Source organism: Vidua macroura, chromosome Z, assembly GCF_024509145.1.
Source record: "Vidua macroura isolate BioBank_ID:100142 chromosome Z, ASM2450914v1, whole genome shotgun sequence".
NCBI lineage: Eukaryota > Metazoa > Chordata > Aves > Passeriformes > Viduidae > Vidua > Vidua macroura.
Window position 1 is genome coordinate 27,000,080 of NC_071611.1, and position 15,928 is coordinate 27,016,007.

Below are 15,928 nucleotides of genomic sequence, written 5' to 3' on the forward strand. Positions count from 1 at the left end.
CAGGCCCCACAGTTCACTTCTTACCTTGCAAATTCCATCCTCTGATTTCAGCTATACTTCAAACTTGCTTCCTATCTTTGCCCTGAATGAGCTGATTTGTGCACAAATTAACACATAAAATAAAATGACAAGTGGGAACCTAAAGTATTTTTGACATTGTGTGTGTTTGATGAGTGTTCAGAAACATGAATAGGAAGTGGAAAGTCAGAAAAAATTGCTTCACCTGGTCCTTTCATTAAGGAAGACCATTTTCACCTTCTTTGAGTCCCCTGTGTTGTAATGTGCAGTGCAACATTTGTAAAGTCAGGTAGGTATCACTGAATTGTCTCCTTTGAGGGGACTCTGGGGATCTCCTCTGTGCTGTATTCAAAGTTGTTAATTTCAGCTGTGTAACAAATCTATTGTATTTTTGAGTGAGGAGATAAGTGCTGTTGAGAAAGGATGAATACTCATCAACTTTTGATGCTTTTCCCTAATGTGTAAATATGAGGCAGAATCAGTGGTCCCTGTGTCATGAGTGAATGAGCTGCCTGGTCAAGAGAAGACCTCTAGGAGGCAGCTCCAACAGCCTCCAGGGGCAGTCTGTTCCAGTCTTAGTTGTTTTCTAAGGAAGGAAGCCGTCCAATATTTTTTTCCGCTCATTGTAACTCAAGCTTATTGCAACTCAAGCTCATTGCATCTTACTCTGTCTGCCAAGAAAAAACTATTATTTTCTTCTGTAATTCTGTTTATGCTTGAAGATTATTACCACTGCTACCCTCAGTATTTTCCAAGCTAACATGTCTGGATTTGTTCCTTCTTTTGCACAGACTATTTTTCAGTCTTTTTAGTAGTTTTCACTGTTTTCCTCTGAATCTTTATTTATTTATCCCTTTTAGTTGCAGCTCCTAGCTGCAATAATGCTTCTAGATAAAGCCTTTCTAATGAAAAGGGGAGTGTAAAGCTTGTTGCCCATGTCTTATAAGCTAAACTAATTTTTTGCATGTAATACACTAAAATTCTTCTATACCTCTCAGAAATGGTGTGCAGTGTTTACTTTTTCCTATGTTGGTGCAGTAGAAAATTGCTGCTGCCATGTATAAGTTTGCTTTATCTTCTTATTTGAATATGTCCTTACTAAAAAAAGTATTTTAATTTTTCTCCAGTTTGTCAGAAACCTTTTGATCTCTGATATTGTCCTTGAACACCCTTGTATAACCCACATATTAAATGCACACACTTGCTATTCTACTTCTTTTTCATATAGGTCTGTTGAAGACAATTGTACCTTTTGGGGTGATCAGACCATCCAGTTTTAGAAATTCTCGGTGACTACCCAGTCTTAAGAAGCTGTGCAGCCACCCGCCATACTAATGTGGCAATTCTGAGAACCCCAGTGCATTATGAGTTACTGAGCATCTTCCTTGATCTGAACCTCTTCAGTTATGTGGTAGTTAGTGTTTTAGTGTTTTATGTGTTCATGTTTTATGTGGTTTTACAATTGCTTAGTCATTTATCTAATGTTAGCCAGTTCAGTTGGTTCGTTCCATGTACCCCTATTTCTGTCCCTCACAGTTGGTCTCTCCCAAGTTGTTTACTCCAAAGTTTCCTGCCACTTGCCTGTCCCTCCACCTGCCGATCTCCCTGCTCCTCCCCGGTTGTCCAACAGCTATGTCAATCCAAGTTGTACAACCCACCTCCCTTGTCAGTCTTCCCCCCTCCCCCGTTTTTTCGGGAATGTTCCCTGTCATTTACCCTATACCCCACCGATGATTTGTCCCTGAGATCTCGTCCCTCCTTTGTTTGTTCTCCATTGGTTGCTGTAAACCCTCCACTCCTCCCCAAGTTTTCCCCATTGGTTGTTCCCAGACCACTCCTGCACACGCCTACCCCCTTTATAAGTTGTTACAAAATATTGTTCATTTGGCGCTCGTCCCTGTCTCCCGTCAGGAATAAAGTTTCCTTGGCTTGTCACACAAGTGTCCTCTCCCTCGTTTCTTTGTTTCGGATCCTGGTCTCCCAGGCAGTTTTACCCACGCAGCTGCCTACACCACTACCAGCTGCTCTCATCTGAGACTCGAGTGGCCACTCTTGTGGCTCTCCCCGGCCACCAAAAGAGACCTGCTAGCCGGTGCCGTCCCGTCTCTGTGGCCGCAGCCTGAGAGCGACAAGTCAGACCAAGGACTTGAAGTCCCTCCCCTACCCCTCATACCGCAAGTGTTAGAACACAGATTGACTGCAGCCCCGTTGAAAGGTTTCACCAGAGATGGGGAAGGTGGGTTGCCAAAACAGGATGTTGTTATAGGGAATTAGAACAGGTTCGTGTCATTTAGGCTTTTGTGGGTTTCACCCAAAATACTTGTGTACAGTTAGTTCTTTCCTTCTCCTAAAGGATTTTGGCAGTCTGAAAACCTGCTGCTGTCCCTTCAGAAGACAGTTCCAGAGGCATCTGGAGACAGACTATTTTCAGGTGTGCACATACCCTGATTTTCATCAGGGAGGCTGGCTACTTCCTGTACTGTGGAACATGCTAATTTTTAGAGAACTTAGTGGTAGGGCAGACATGAGAAACCACTCACCCTAGAAACTACTGCACTAAGACACTTTTCCTAAAGCTTGTGTGGTAGTTAAAGGCCAAGTGACTTTCATTCTAAATGCCAGCTTAAGCCATATGAAAATCCTACTTGCCTTCAGCCACTATAGGTCACACCTGTTAGCTTTCATATGCATTTCTCGTGCTACTCAGCAACTGCACATCATTTTTCTTTGGGCTTGTTTTCCAGAAGTGTGTATTCTTTCTTCTGAAGATGAGCAATTTTTATTTTAAACCCTGCTTTACCCAGCAGACTTGGTATCTCCCTACACTTCCTTTTCAGCTCAGCATTTATTCATCATACTCCACTCAATGTCTGCAAGCAGATTCATGCTGCAGTCTCTCAGCTGAGACACACAATCCACTTTGTGCACTCCAGCCACCTTTCCCAGTGAAGGTCCATAGAAGAAACTGGGTGAAATGAGTATCCAAAGACAGATGTTTTCCTCAATAGCAGTTCATAAGTGCTGTGACCCAGGCAGCGTCCGCTTGGCAGTTCCATGCCTAGAACACAATGCTGGTAGGAAGATACGCACATTCTCTTACGGAACTGTACTGTCAAAGCAGGTTTCACCTCTTAGCCCTCTATGGTACTGGTCTGGGGTCACTTCAAAAGTAGATCATTCTGACTGATTCAATCAGTTCATCTGTCAGAGCAGTGCTTAAGAGTGATGGAGAGGTAGACATTACTCTAAATGTGCTTGAGGTACATAAATAAGTACTGAAACAGCAGTTTACTCAAACTCAGGCAAATTAACAAAGAATTTTATTGAATATTCAATTTAGCACCACACAAAAGGTACACTGTGCTTTGTGTTGCCTTTAAGAAACATGCCAGAACACTTTCAAACTAGAAAAACTAATGTAAAAAGCTTTCTTGTTTATCAACACAACTTACTATTTGCTTTAGAGAACCTACTCTGAAAAAAACACAGCTTTTGTATATAATGTTTTAATGGTCTTCCACACAGATTAAACGCTGTTCCCTTACCCATTAGTTCCCCTTAGCTCTCTTTCATGTCCTGGGGTTTGAACTTTGCTCAAAAAAATACCACTTAGGCCAAAGTGCTTTCAAGAAAAGCATTCAGTGCAGAACTCTTATTACCAGATGCAACTCACAATAAACTAGTCACCTGCTAAATCCTGTTTCCTGAAAAGCAGAAGAATTTTGATGCGTGGAAGTTGTATGAATTGGGCTCGACTCAGTGCCATGTACATTGAGAAAGATATGGAATCAACTCTGGTCTTGGACTCAAACAAGGAGTACATACTTGATAAAACTACAGAAAAATTGCACCATAGAAAAAAGGTAGGTGACTGGGAAGGGCTATTTGGTCTACCTTCTCTTTCAGTACAGATTTTTATGCTGTAATGTATATTATTTCAAATATAAGGTGCTTCTAAAGGCCATGTCAGAGTTGGAACTAGATGGAACCTTTCAAACCCAAATAATTTTATAATGATATTTAATTCTGAAGTATTTGCTGGTCCCTCACATAGCCAAACTTTGTTTCTTAGCCTGAACTGTTCAGATTTAAGGTCTTTATATTAACTATTGCACTTAATTTAAATGGGCTTTATTTTTTTTTTTTTTAATTGAGGTGAACTGGAAATATATCTATTTTGCCCAAATATGGAACACACAAATGTTTCAGAATATTCTTTATTTGATGCACCTTGCAGTTAGAGAAAGCTCAGTTTGCATAAAGGGAAATTTAGCAAGTCAACAATAATAGTAGAGCCATAGTCAAATGAAACTGTGGAATGGACCCCGTGCTAATGCATATAAAGAGAGAACTGGAAAACAGCTAGGCTTCCAGCTTCACTGACTCCAGTATGGAACGTGCTTCTTTATACTCTTCAGCTTCTTCCAATTCTTTTTCATTTTCCTGTAATCAAAAGCAACATTTTTGAGTACTCTGAAAATAACTGTTGTGGGATTAAATTTAAGAAGGTAAAAAACCGCCAGCAAATAAGGAGAAGGCTGAGGTACTCAACAATATTTCTGTCTTACTGGCAGCATCTTCCTACACCTCTCAAGTGGACGGACTACAAAATAGGGGCTGGGAGAGCCAAGTCCCTCCCACTGTAAGTAAAGATCAGCTCCATGACAACCCGGGGAACCTGAATGTACTTAAGTCTATGGCACCTGACAAGATGCTTCCCAGAGTCCTGAGGGAATTGCCTGATGCAGTTGCCATGCTCCTCTCCATGATATTTGAAATGTCATGGCAGTCAGGTGAAGTCCTTAAAGACTGCAAAAAGAGAATTGTCATTGTGGACCATATGGTCCACAACATCCTCCTTGCTAAACTGGAGAGAGGTGGATTTGATGTATGGACTCTTCACTGGATAAGGAATTGGCTGGATGATCACAGCCAGAGAACTGGTCAATGACTCAGTGTTAGAATGGAGATCAATGACCAGTGGTGTCCTTTAGGGCTCTGCAGGGTGACCAGTGTTATTTAATATCTTCATTAATGACACAGAAAGTAAGATCCATAAATGTGCAGGTAACACCAAGCTGAGTAGCTCAGCTGATGCACCTGAGAAATGTGATGCCACCCAGAGGAATCTGGACAAGTTTGAGAAGTGGGCCCATGGAAAAGCTCATGTGTTTTAACAAGGCCATTGTGCAAGGTGCTACACCTGGGTCAGAACAACCCTGGTACCAGCACAGGCTGAGGATGGGCAGATCAAAGCAGCCCTGCCCAGAAGGACTTGGGGGTGCTGGGGGATGAGAGGCTGGACCTGACCCAGCCATGGGCACTCACAGCCCAGAAAGCCACACGTGTCCTGGGCTGTATCCAGAGCAGTGTGGGCAGCAGGGCCAGGGAGGGGATTCTGCCCCTCTGCTCTGCTCTGCTCTGCTGAGACCCCACCTGCAGTGCTGCATCAGCTCTGGGGTCCCAGCACAGGAAGAACATGGACCTGCTGAAGGGAGTCCAGAGGAGGCCACAGAGACGATCAGAGGGATGGAGCACCTTCTTTTTTGGACAGGCTGAAATTTGGTTTGTTAAGCCTATAGAAGAGAAGACTCATGGCAGCCCTTCAGTACTTAATGGGGGCCTACAAGAAAGACTGGGACAGACTTTTTAGTAGTGCCTGTTGTGACAGGACAAACGGTGATGGTTTTACATTAAAAGAGAATAGATTCAGACTAGATAAGAAGAAGAAGTTTTTTACAGTGAGGGTGGTGAAGAACTGGGACAGGTTGCCCAGAGAGGTGGTAGGTGCCACATCCATGTAAATACTCAGTGTCAGGCTGGATGGGGCTCTAAGCCACCTGATGTAGTTGAAGATGTTCCTGGTCATTGCAGGGGAGTTGGAACAGATGATCTTTGAAAGTTCATTCCAACCCAAACCATTCTATGAAATGAGGAATATATAATTTTTGAAAACACATTCTATGTTACTCAAAGCACAGGAGAATTTTTTTGTCCTGCTTAAGGTCCCAGATAATGGCTGTCATGTGCAAGTGGATTTGACCTATGCATACCTTTATTTGATAGTGTTGAATATTTAAAACCAAGGGATGAGTAAGAACAAAGAGTACTCTTAGAAAAATGCTTAAGTAGACTCACAATTGAAAAACATGCTAGGATACAGTACATTAGGTAAGCTGAGCACAGAAAGCAACACATGAAGACTTCCAAATTCTTAACAGCAGTAGTAACTGTCCCCATTCCTTGTTTTAGGTTTGCATACTATGAATCAATAGCACCATTTCTGCATGGCACTGAAATTTAGACTAACTATTCTTTAACTAGTGGAATGACAAAAAGACTCTAAATCCTGCCAGGTACTGTGCATTTATTTTGGCAAATAGTAGAGACAGACTAGAGATTAGGACACCTTGACTTTTCCATTAAAAAAGTATTTGCATTTTAGCCATCACTATATCTGGGACATAATTTAGGATGTATATTTTTAGACTCACAGTACCATTTATTGTGCACCATCATGTGTAGCTGAAATCTTGATGAGAAGGCAGCTTTTAAAATAAGCATTATCATCTCCAAACATAGTATAGATTCAGTGAATCTATTTGTACAACATACTCTTTATTTCTAAAGGTATTTTTATCTTAAAAAGCAGGGCAGTACTGCTCACTTCACTAATAAAATGTTAAGCATATACTCAGCAAGGACTCCTTTTACTTGTCCATAGCATAATAAGAGTAATAACCAAAGTACTTGACAATTTCAGTTCCCTACAAGCATATTATATACATTTATACTGTCTATAAAACTTAAAGTGGGCAAACTGATTTTTCTGATGATGGAACTAGTACAGCTGTTCTAAGTCCATTTTCACAGTCTTGGGTAAGTGTAGGTTCAGTGTACATTAAGGACAGTTTCTAACACATAGTCTCCACAGACTGAAGACCAAGTCTGCAAAGACTGCCATCTAAAGCAAAATACTGGTATCTTATAAGATGCTGATCTTGGGACCTACAGAAAATTCTTTAATCCAGTTTTTATTTGCTGCAGTTGTTTATCCAGGAACTGCAGCACTTCCTCATCAGTTGGGGTGTGATGCAATACTCACTAGTAGTTGAGTAAGCTCTGCATGTGCAACTTCTAGTCTTCGCTGGCAGTCTGGAATCATCATTCGTGACTCTTGTAAGATCTCAATCTGTGAAAATCAGAAGACAATTAAATTAGAATATGTTCCAGACAGAAACATTATCTTTTAGTATAAGTTTTTACTCTGAAAAATCAGCAATCTAGTCATTATCTAGAAACTTCAGAACAGTTGCACCTATCTTCTGAATAGGCTTCTTTTCTTAAAAGACATTCACTTAGTGTAATTGCTTAAAACTGCGTTAATTTACAGCACATTTCCATTTACTCTGTGCTTAACTGAATATAAAGTATTAAATGCAAGACAGTATTTAGAATAACCTTTCCCTTAGCCAAAAAGTACAGCTTAGTAAGGTTTTCAGAATTTGTTAAAAAGTCTATTTAGAACAAACTTTCTCCTGCTGTCATGAAGCAGCTTCATCCAAAAGGGGATCAGCTGGTTATATAAATATCTCCTGCATCTTTTGGGTAATAAAGAAAAAGAATGTTCAGATAATACCCCATAGAGATAATTACTGCATGAAAAAAGTTATTGAGTTATTGATCACATTGTGTGCAGACTGCAGGAGGCTCTGACTGAAAGACAAAGGTAAAGAAAAATGAAAAGCAAAGGCCAGCAGGCTCATATTTTTGATGCTTATCATGCATAAAAAGTTATTACATATCCTTGTGCTTCATTTTAGGAGAAAGATTATTCTCACCATGCACTTTGAACAAAATTACTAAACTGGCACCCCACTGAATCTGAAAATCCTGCCACCTCCTAAAGAAAACAATGTCAGTTTTAAGAAAGGGAACATTTATTTCATGGAGCATTTCTGGATCTGAACACCAAAGACTGAGAAGAAAAGATGTGCAGAGTTGTTCAGTAATGTTAAATCTATTTAGAAATTAAAATCTGTTAGATATTTAGATATGAGACACCTCTGTACAGGACAACCTGCAACAGAAAGCCTTTCCTTCAAATGACTTTTTTCTTTCTGTCATTCCTATGTTGTATCATCCTGCTAGTATTATTGCTGCTGTACCAAAAGGGATGTAAAAGGAATGTTAAGCTGTAGCTAAGAATGCATTTATGGATTCAGAAAGGCTTTGTGTAACAAGATATTATCAGCAAGTTTTTAAGTGTCACTTAGACCATTTGGTTTTGAGAGAAAAAACTTGTTTCTAATTTTATACTTTCAGTAGTCAATGTAACAGCCATAGAATGAGGTGTGCCATAAACTGCATGATATGATGCCCTTTGCTTTATGTAGTAGAATACCTACAGGAGTGAGAATATCCAATAATTACTTCCTTGCACCACACAGGTACCAAATATTCGTGTGTTGCAAAGCTTGTTAAGCAGATAATATGAAATTAGTAACTTATTTGATATGTGCCACTAAATAAGCGACGTGGGAAGGCATGAAAATCTTGAATCTGTAAGCTATAGTCCTGCCTGTTCTAAGAAATAAACAAATCTACCCAAATAATTCTATTCAAAACAACATTTGACTGATTTCCAAAGGGTTACCCAAGTTTTATTTATATGTGCCAGTAGTGCAATGATGAATAAAAATCAGAAAGACGATAAATCCTAGAATTATATTCAATAGGTGCAAACAGCTGGAGACTACAACAGGAACTTTGTAGAGCCATTATGATTTAACTTCTCCATAAACCAATTTCTTTTCAAGTGATGTTGATAATCCTACATAAGACTATTTACTTTTACAAATATACATAGTAAAGTCAGAAGTTCAAATAATTATATAAGCTTTGTGACTGGATTTTTAGAAGTGTTTATTCTTCAAATTTTATCAAAATTCTGCCCAACTTTCAGATGGAACTCTAAGGGTGACAAGCACAATAGCCACCCAAACTCCAATGCCAGGCACTGCAGCCATTTCCATCCCTGTGACGTGCACTGCAGCTACTCAAATTCCACTGACCAGACGAGAGCAATTCCAGCTGCAGCTAAAGACTATTATTCAACCCCAGCCAGCAACTAAGTACCAGGCAGCAGGTTACTTGCTCCTGCCCCCAGCCCAGTGGGGAGAAGATAACAGGAAGAAAAGGTAAACCTTGTGGGCTGAGATAAGAACAATTTAATAATTTTTAAAAATACAGTAATAATAATGAGGAAGGGAGAGATATCAGTTTCATCAGCTTCAAAAAACAATTGAGAAGCAGAGTATGTTGATTTGGGTTTTTTCCCAATTGACCCACATCTAACCAAGAGATTTAGAGATATTACATATCTCTAACAAATAATTTGAAAGCAATTAAAAAAACCACCCCAAAACAAAACAAAAATCCCCAAACTCCGTAGGGCTCTCCTTGCTCTTAGAAGAACACCCTGATATACTACTGTGTCACAGGGTATAATGGCAGTATTGTTTCACGTGACAAGAGTGGTGCTCTGAACAGAAGAGGCGGGCTAAAAACCATGAAAAACGTAAATGAGTCATGTATGTACAATTTATATACAAAAAGGAATATATAGTCTAGCTTTTACATACTGTCACATCATCTCTTGCCTGTTTTCTGTTGCACAGATAATCCTAACAGTATGGATCTACTCAAAGATGGCAGAGGTAAGGAAAAGACATGCAGATAATTGTTTGCTAAAACAAGTGCTACTAGTTTGAACTATTTTTCCTCAAAAAATCTGTAAAGCACTTGGAATCCACTGACTAATTACAGCCAGTATCTGGTGGAAGGACAGGGACCTAAAAGAAAAAAAGTAACCTCTAAGTATTGCAAACACCAAAGGTTCCAAAATTTAGTAATCCCACTAAGTAGTAGCACACAATAAATAATCATGCTAAGGCTACTGGTAGGCTAATCCATATTTATAACTTAAATCCATACCATTGCAGTACTTCCCATCTCAGTAGTAAACAGGAGTAGTATCAAGGTACCGGGCCTTGGTAATATCAATGTACTTGGCCAGGACTGTAATGTAGGGATCTATGGAGTAGTACAGCATAGATAATGTAGCAAGAACCTGGGCAAAGGGAAGGCAGGAACTTAAAGGAGATGCAGCAATAAGGTGAATTTGGACACCAAAAAACCCCATAAACGCATACAAGAATTGTAGGAAACATAGTTTTATGAGTTCTACTTGCTTTCAGGCCCAAAAGAAGCTTGAACTATCCACAAATACAGGATACAACAGCACACTTGCTGTAGGCAAGTTGTCAAATACACTGATCAAAAGACTCCTGAAGGATCTTGCAATAAAAAACTGGGGAACACTGTTTTGTTTCTACAGTGCTTGAGTGCCTCAAGAAATGGCCAACAACAAACCACCTATTACTTCTAGCATGAAAACTGATGGAGGAGGAGAAAGCCCTCTAGATGTAATACTTGAGGTAAGATCTAATCCTGTTTCTTCTAAAGCAGATCACTTTAGGACATTACAGACATAAAGTCTGGAATCCAAAAGGTATTTATATCTGACTAGATAAGAAGGAAAACACTCTTTGGAAAACAGAAGGGGAAAAGGAGGATCACAGTAATGCTTTTTCATAATTTGGTTTCTTTCATGAAGTTTGAATGCATCTTTAATACCAGGTCTGTGTTGCTGGTCTGTGTTAGGGATACTGTATTGTACTTGGTCCAAAGAATTCCAGGTTGATAGCTTTTCAGTAAACATACTGTGCTTTTGTTAAGGATACTGTCAAAATACATAAGGAGAAGCATTAGGTCTTCACTTGCATTTCCACTGCCACTTTACCAAGCATCTAGAGCTAGAATTTATATTATTAAACAAAGTTCATCTATTCTTAGGGGGCACAAAAAGTACTTAAGCAAATAAAGAGACTGATGTAAAACTGCACATTTAATCTAATCTTAGTCAATCTGTGAGAAGAATGAAACTTTGAACCAATCAAGAGATGGGTTGGAAAGAGCTAAGAATGTAAAAAGCCAACTAAACGAACCAGAATATTTCTTGAGTCTAAACAGACATGTAAAAAGCTCTAGAACATTACAACCTTCCTTTCAGCAAGAAGTCCAGCAATAACAAGATCAGCAAATTACCATATTTCATATTATTTTCCAAAATAGTAAATAGATTTCAAATGCATCTTTTTAGCTGTTTCAGAAGGCACTCTTTGACTCAACAAAGCAAGAGAAATATTGCAGTTTTCACAAATACTGGGAAAAAAATGTATGAACAAGATTACTTTATGTACTCTTATGTACTTTTGACACGCAGAGATTAAATTCAGTGTTAAATCCACTGGATTTTTAATTCATCTACAAATGACATTACTCATGAAGGAACTGTAGAATTACATTTAAAAAACTGAAAATTTACCACTCACTTATCAGTAAAAATGTTCACAGTTAGCAAAACCACCAGAGTATATCTACAATCCCAGAGAGAGGAAATATAGAGTAGATACCTTGCTTTCCCCCTCACTCACAAGTCTCAAAATAAAAGCATGAGCTGTGAAAGGATGTTTATTTATACATGAACATCAACAACCACAGAAATGCAGAAAGCTACAGGTTTCTATCATTAGTCTGCACTCGAATGAGACTGTGTGAAAGTAGTATTAGGAAGTTCTGTGGAAAGTCTTCATATATTCAGAATCGTTACAACTGAGTAGAAACTAAGACTTCATTAAGATAAAATCTGTAGGGAGTTAGGACTACACTACTTCTTTCTACCCTGAGAAACTGTAAGCAGAATTTGCACTTGGTGGGATAAATCAGAAGTATTTTAATATTTATTACCATAACAAAGTCTTCTTGCACACTAAAAGGGAATCTTCAGCATCTAACAGCATTGCAAGAAAACTGTCCTTTTCATTTTTCTGGTATTGAACCTGCTCCTCATTAAGCAAGTCTTTCAGGACAGTTCAGGCGAGGACTAGCATGTAACAATTGCCAACCATCCCAGATGGTCACTGCCTCAGCTAGAGAAGACTTGAGTCCACTGGAACCATGAATTTCCCCAATGCATAAGGAGTTAGGAGAAAAACACTGAATCAAACTCTACTGTTCAAAGGGACTGATCCCTCATTACAGACCAGACACACTCTAAAGTCTACACATGCTGTAGGAATGCTGTTTTTCACTTTAAAGTGAAATTTTCCATATTCTTTTACTTTTATATGTAAAACTGTATGTTCTGAGTTGTAACTAGAAAGCTAAATGAAAACAGTACTACATCAAGAGAAAGTGTTGCTTTTAAGCTTTCTAAGAATCCCTCCCTGAACTCTGGATTGATTTGTGCATGTATATAAATACATAAATATACACATACATATCTATGATTTAGCCAATACCTCAGCTAAACTAACAGTTAAAACTATTCTACTAGTCTCAAGTGACTGAATTTTTTCCCACCCCCCCAAATGTTACTTTTCATTACCAAAATAAAGATTGCAACTGTATTTTAAGAGTTATGCACCCTAGAATGGAAATTAGAGATTATTAACTAGAAGCAATTCTTAAAATGGGTAACTACAGATATTTTTTTCTGAAAAACATCTCAAAGTCTTTATCCAAAATACTGTTCTGAGCAAACTCTCCTGAAACCATGTAACTTTCTTTTAAGTCTCCAAATTTTTTATAACCTAGAATACTAACTTCCAGAATGCAAAGTGCGCTAAATAAACAAGAAGTGAAAATGTCATTGGAGAAACTGATTGCTTTCAAAGTGGATCAGGCAATTTCTGAATGGATCAAGACTGTTTTCTGTGAAGGCTTTCGTCACTGGTCTTTGAAAAGACCTTCAAGTAACAATTTCAGCAGAAGTCCACAGCCATCGCTGTTTTTGACTTTCATGATATCTTGCAGGTTGCTGTGGAAATACCATGATACAGGCAAATAATCTGATGAATGGGCAACACTAAAAATAAGAACTGAACTCATTAGTTCTTGTTAGCACCAGATCTTCAGAAAGGCTACTGTTTTGTAGATCTTCAAGTCTCAGTCTGGTGAGGCAGAAGACAGGACCACTCCATATACAAATCTTTATTTGTATACAAATTCTTTATTTGTATTTCATTTCCATGGCATAATGAAAGCAAGGCAGGACATAGAGATATGAACTGAAATATGAATTTGCTAAAAAAGTTGGTTTAGCTTTTTCTAAAAGGGCTTTCTGCTACGTTTTGTTATTTTTGTATTTGAATTTTGTTTAATATATTCTTCCATTGTTTAAAAATAAAGACAGGATTCCAGAAAGTTATGTCTATGACTATTAAGTGAAAATAATTTTAGTTTATAATTTTGATTTCTCTGAAGATTTGAGGGAAAGCATCTGGGAAATACTTGGGACAAAAAGCATAATCAAAAGGTAACACAGTTAGTTGAAATAATATGAGGACTACAGTGAAACACAGACATTTCACACTTCTGTAGAGAAGAAACACCAATCTCCCAAACCCAAGTTCCTCTTATGAATAGGAGATGTGACACTTTTTCTCCCAAAAGGGTATGTACCAAGTGTGTGCAACCACTACCCTTGTGTAAACCTTCCAAGGAAAAACGTAATCATACTTAACAGTGACACTAAACCGTACTCTTGAGCAGACCAAAGTACAGCACGCCCTCTGATAATCTATGACTTCACTACAAACCCCAGCAGCTCTGCAGCTGCATACCCACTGTTTTCTTTCTCTGAGGTTTTTGATTTTTCCCAAAAGGATACTGGTGTACTCAAGAGATTAAATGTTTCCCCTTCATATTAACTATCGGGCCTTCTCACTTTGCTGTAACATTTCCAGTTACCAGCAAGCACTTGGTTTACCTACATCCACACAGACCATGTATTTACTACAGGTTCTTTATATTTCTGAGAGCGAGTTCATGATGGCCTCACACACAGTTAGTGAATAACAGTCATCCTGACATAAAATGCTAAATAATCATATACATATATATAAGATATAATCCTTTTAACACCTTAAAGAAATTTCTATGGCTGCTTTTTATGTCAGGATTTTATCTAATATTTATATAACATGAGTCTAGAAAAATGTACAGGAGATTCCTCTATCTAAAGATGACTATGATTAAATGAAACAAGTAAAGATTTTATAAAACAAGTTCTAGCATAGTTTACCTGCTTCTTAATTCCATAATCATCACATGCTTCAGCTTTCATTTTTTCAATCTTTTCTTCTTGCTGTTTTGCTTCTTTTTCATACATAATTTTTTCTTTTGCCAGCCTGCAATTAACAATCAAGTGATTGTGTTAATCTCATTCTATTACAGTAAAAAGTTACATCAGTGAAAACAGCCCCCCACTCAAAAGTTACAGGCCTGGAAGATAATAAGCAGTTTTATAAAAACAGCTTTTAACCACTAAAAAAAACCTGTATCTTGGAAATGACGAATTTAGCTATAATATAAAAAGTATTTTCTCTGCTTATCTTGATGCTGGTTTGAGGGTCACAGACAAAAGTAACAGTTCCATAACTTGTACTCCCAACAATTTTCTTTATTTCCTGTATTTCAGAGGAAAAGGAATCCATGTTTTAATCCTAATAACGGACCCATACTTGGGAGCAGGATGCTTTTTGCTACCAAGCATAGATTCAAGAGTAATATAAATAAGTTTGAAAGTCAGAGAAATATTAAACTAATCTGATATCCTACTGTAACTATTACATTGCAATCCCATTATCAAACTTTATTATTTGTAACTGCAAATTTGCTGTTGAATCTCCCACTTTATCACACATATTCCTTAGGTATACATTAGATTACGCAATTACTAGATAAGAATCAAAGCATGTTTCAGGATCTGAAAAATACTGGAACAATTTCTCTTCAGCTAGTTCAGGAGCAGAGCAAATATTGAGATACTACTGCAGACCTGATATTGTGCTGAAGAAAATCCTTCCCCAAACAAGGGCAAGATCAACCTATGTAAGATTGAAGATAATTTAATATCCAAAAGAACATAATCAGGTTCAAGAAGCAAAGAATATATTATACAATGAAAAGAGAATTAAATAAAGGTCTAGTAGAGAGCTTCATGACCACATTAGTGCATCAGTGCAAATTAATTCATCATTTGTCACAGTCAAGTGCCCTACTAGAAGTGCTGAGAATGGACAAAATATTACTGGGGTGTCAAGAACTTCTGTGAACTGAAGCTGCCACAAAAGCACCACTGCAGCTGTATGGCAAAAAAAAAAAAAAATCCACTGAGAATATACTGATAATGCAACAGCTAGAATTCACCCTGTGATTTAAAAGAGTTTATTTGCTAAAATAGCCCTAAGCCATGGCTCCACAGCAGTCAGTCTAAGTTGGGCTGTAGCAACATGCATCTGAACTTGCTTCAGTCCTCATGGAGTCACACAACCAGAAAGGGCTGTCAACCTTAGAAAGCATCTTCAGCTGTGTGCAGAGTGCACACTCTGGGTCAACAGACTAGGCCAATTTCTACAAGTAGGCCAAGTACTAGCTTTGAGAAGTAGAACTGGAGAAATATAGGAACCTAATTACTAATAATAAAGACACTAAATGAGTGGCTGTAATTCCAACTACTGGAACTAGTTCCAGTATTAACATCAGTAAATATTGATTTTAATAGAGGATGAGTTAATTGTTTGATCAAGGTTATCTGATTTAATTCCAGACAGTATTAGTTGCTTTGCTACTTTTAGGTTTTAAAAAAGTTCATTTTACTCAACACGTAGGACAGATTATTTTGTCTGAATGAGAATAGCAAATTCCCTTGAGGAGCAAAGGGAGAGGTATGATTGAACAAAGTTTTTATGTGATTCACTTATTGAAATGTGTACCCCATTGG

At 38.1% G+C, this 15,928-nt stretch overlaps 1 protein-coding gene across 4 annotated transcripts in view; it reads right to left on the reverse strand.

The window, feature by feature from the left end:
* Window positions 1-3,316: 3,316 nt before the first annotated feature.
* TBCA (tubulin folding cofactor A) overlaps window positions 3,317-15,928 on the reverse strand; it is a 39,661-nt gene continuing 27,049 nt past the window's right edge. For all 4 annotated transcript variants that reach the window (XM_054002984.1, XM_054002983.1, XM_054002985.1 and 1 more), the window contains exons 2-4: window positions 14,228-14,333; window positions 7,124-7,210; window positions 3,317-4,461 (exon numbers count right to left, since the gene is read on the reverse strand). In XM_054002984.1, the coding sequence (XP_053858959.1) occupies window positions 4,381-4,461; window positions 7,124-7,210; window positions 14,228-14,333 (274 nt within the window). In that variant the 3' untranslated portion in view covers window positions 3,317-4,380. The remainder of the gene's footprint in view (window positions 4,462-7,123; window positions 7,211-14,227; window positions 14,334-15,928) is intronic.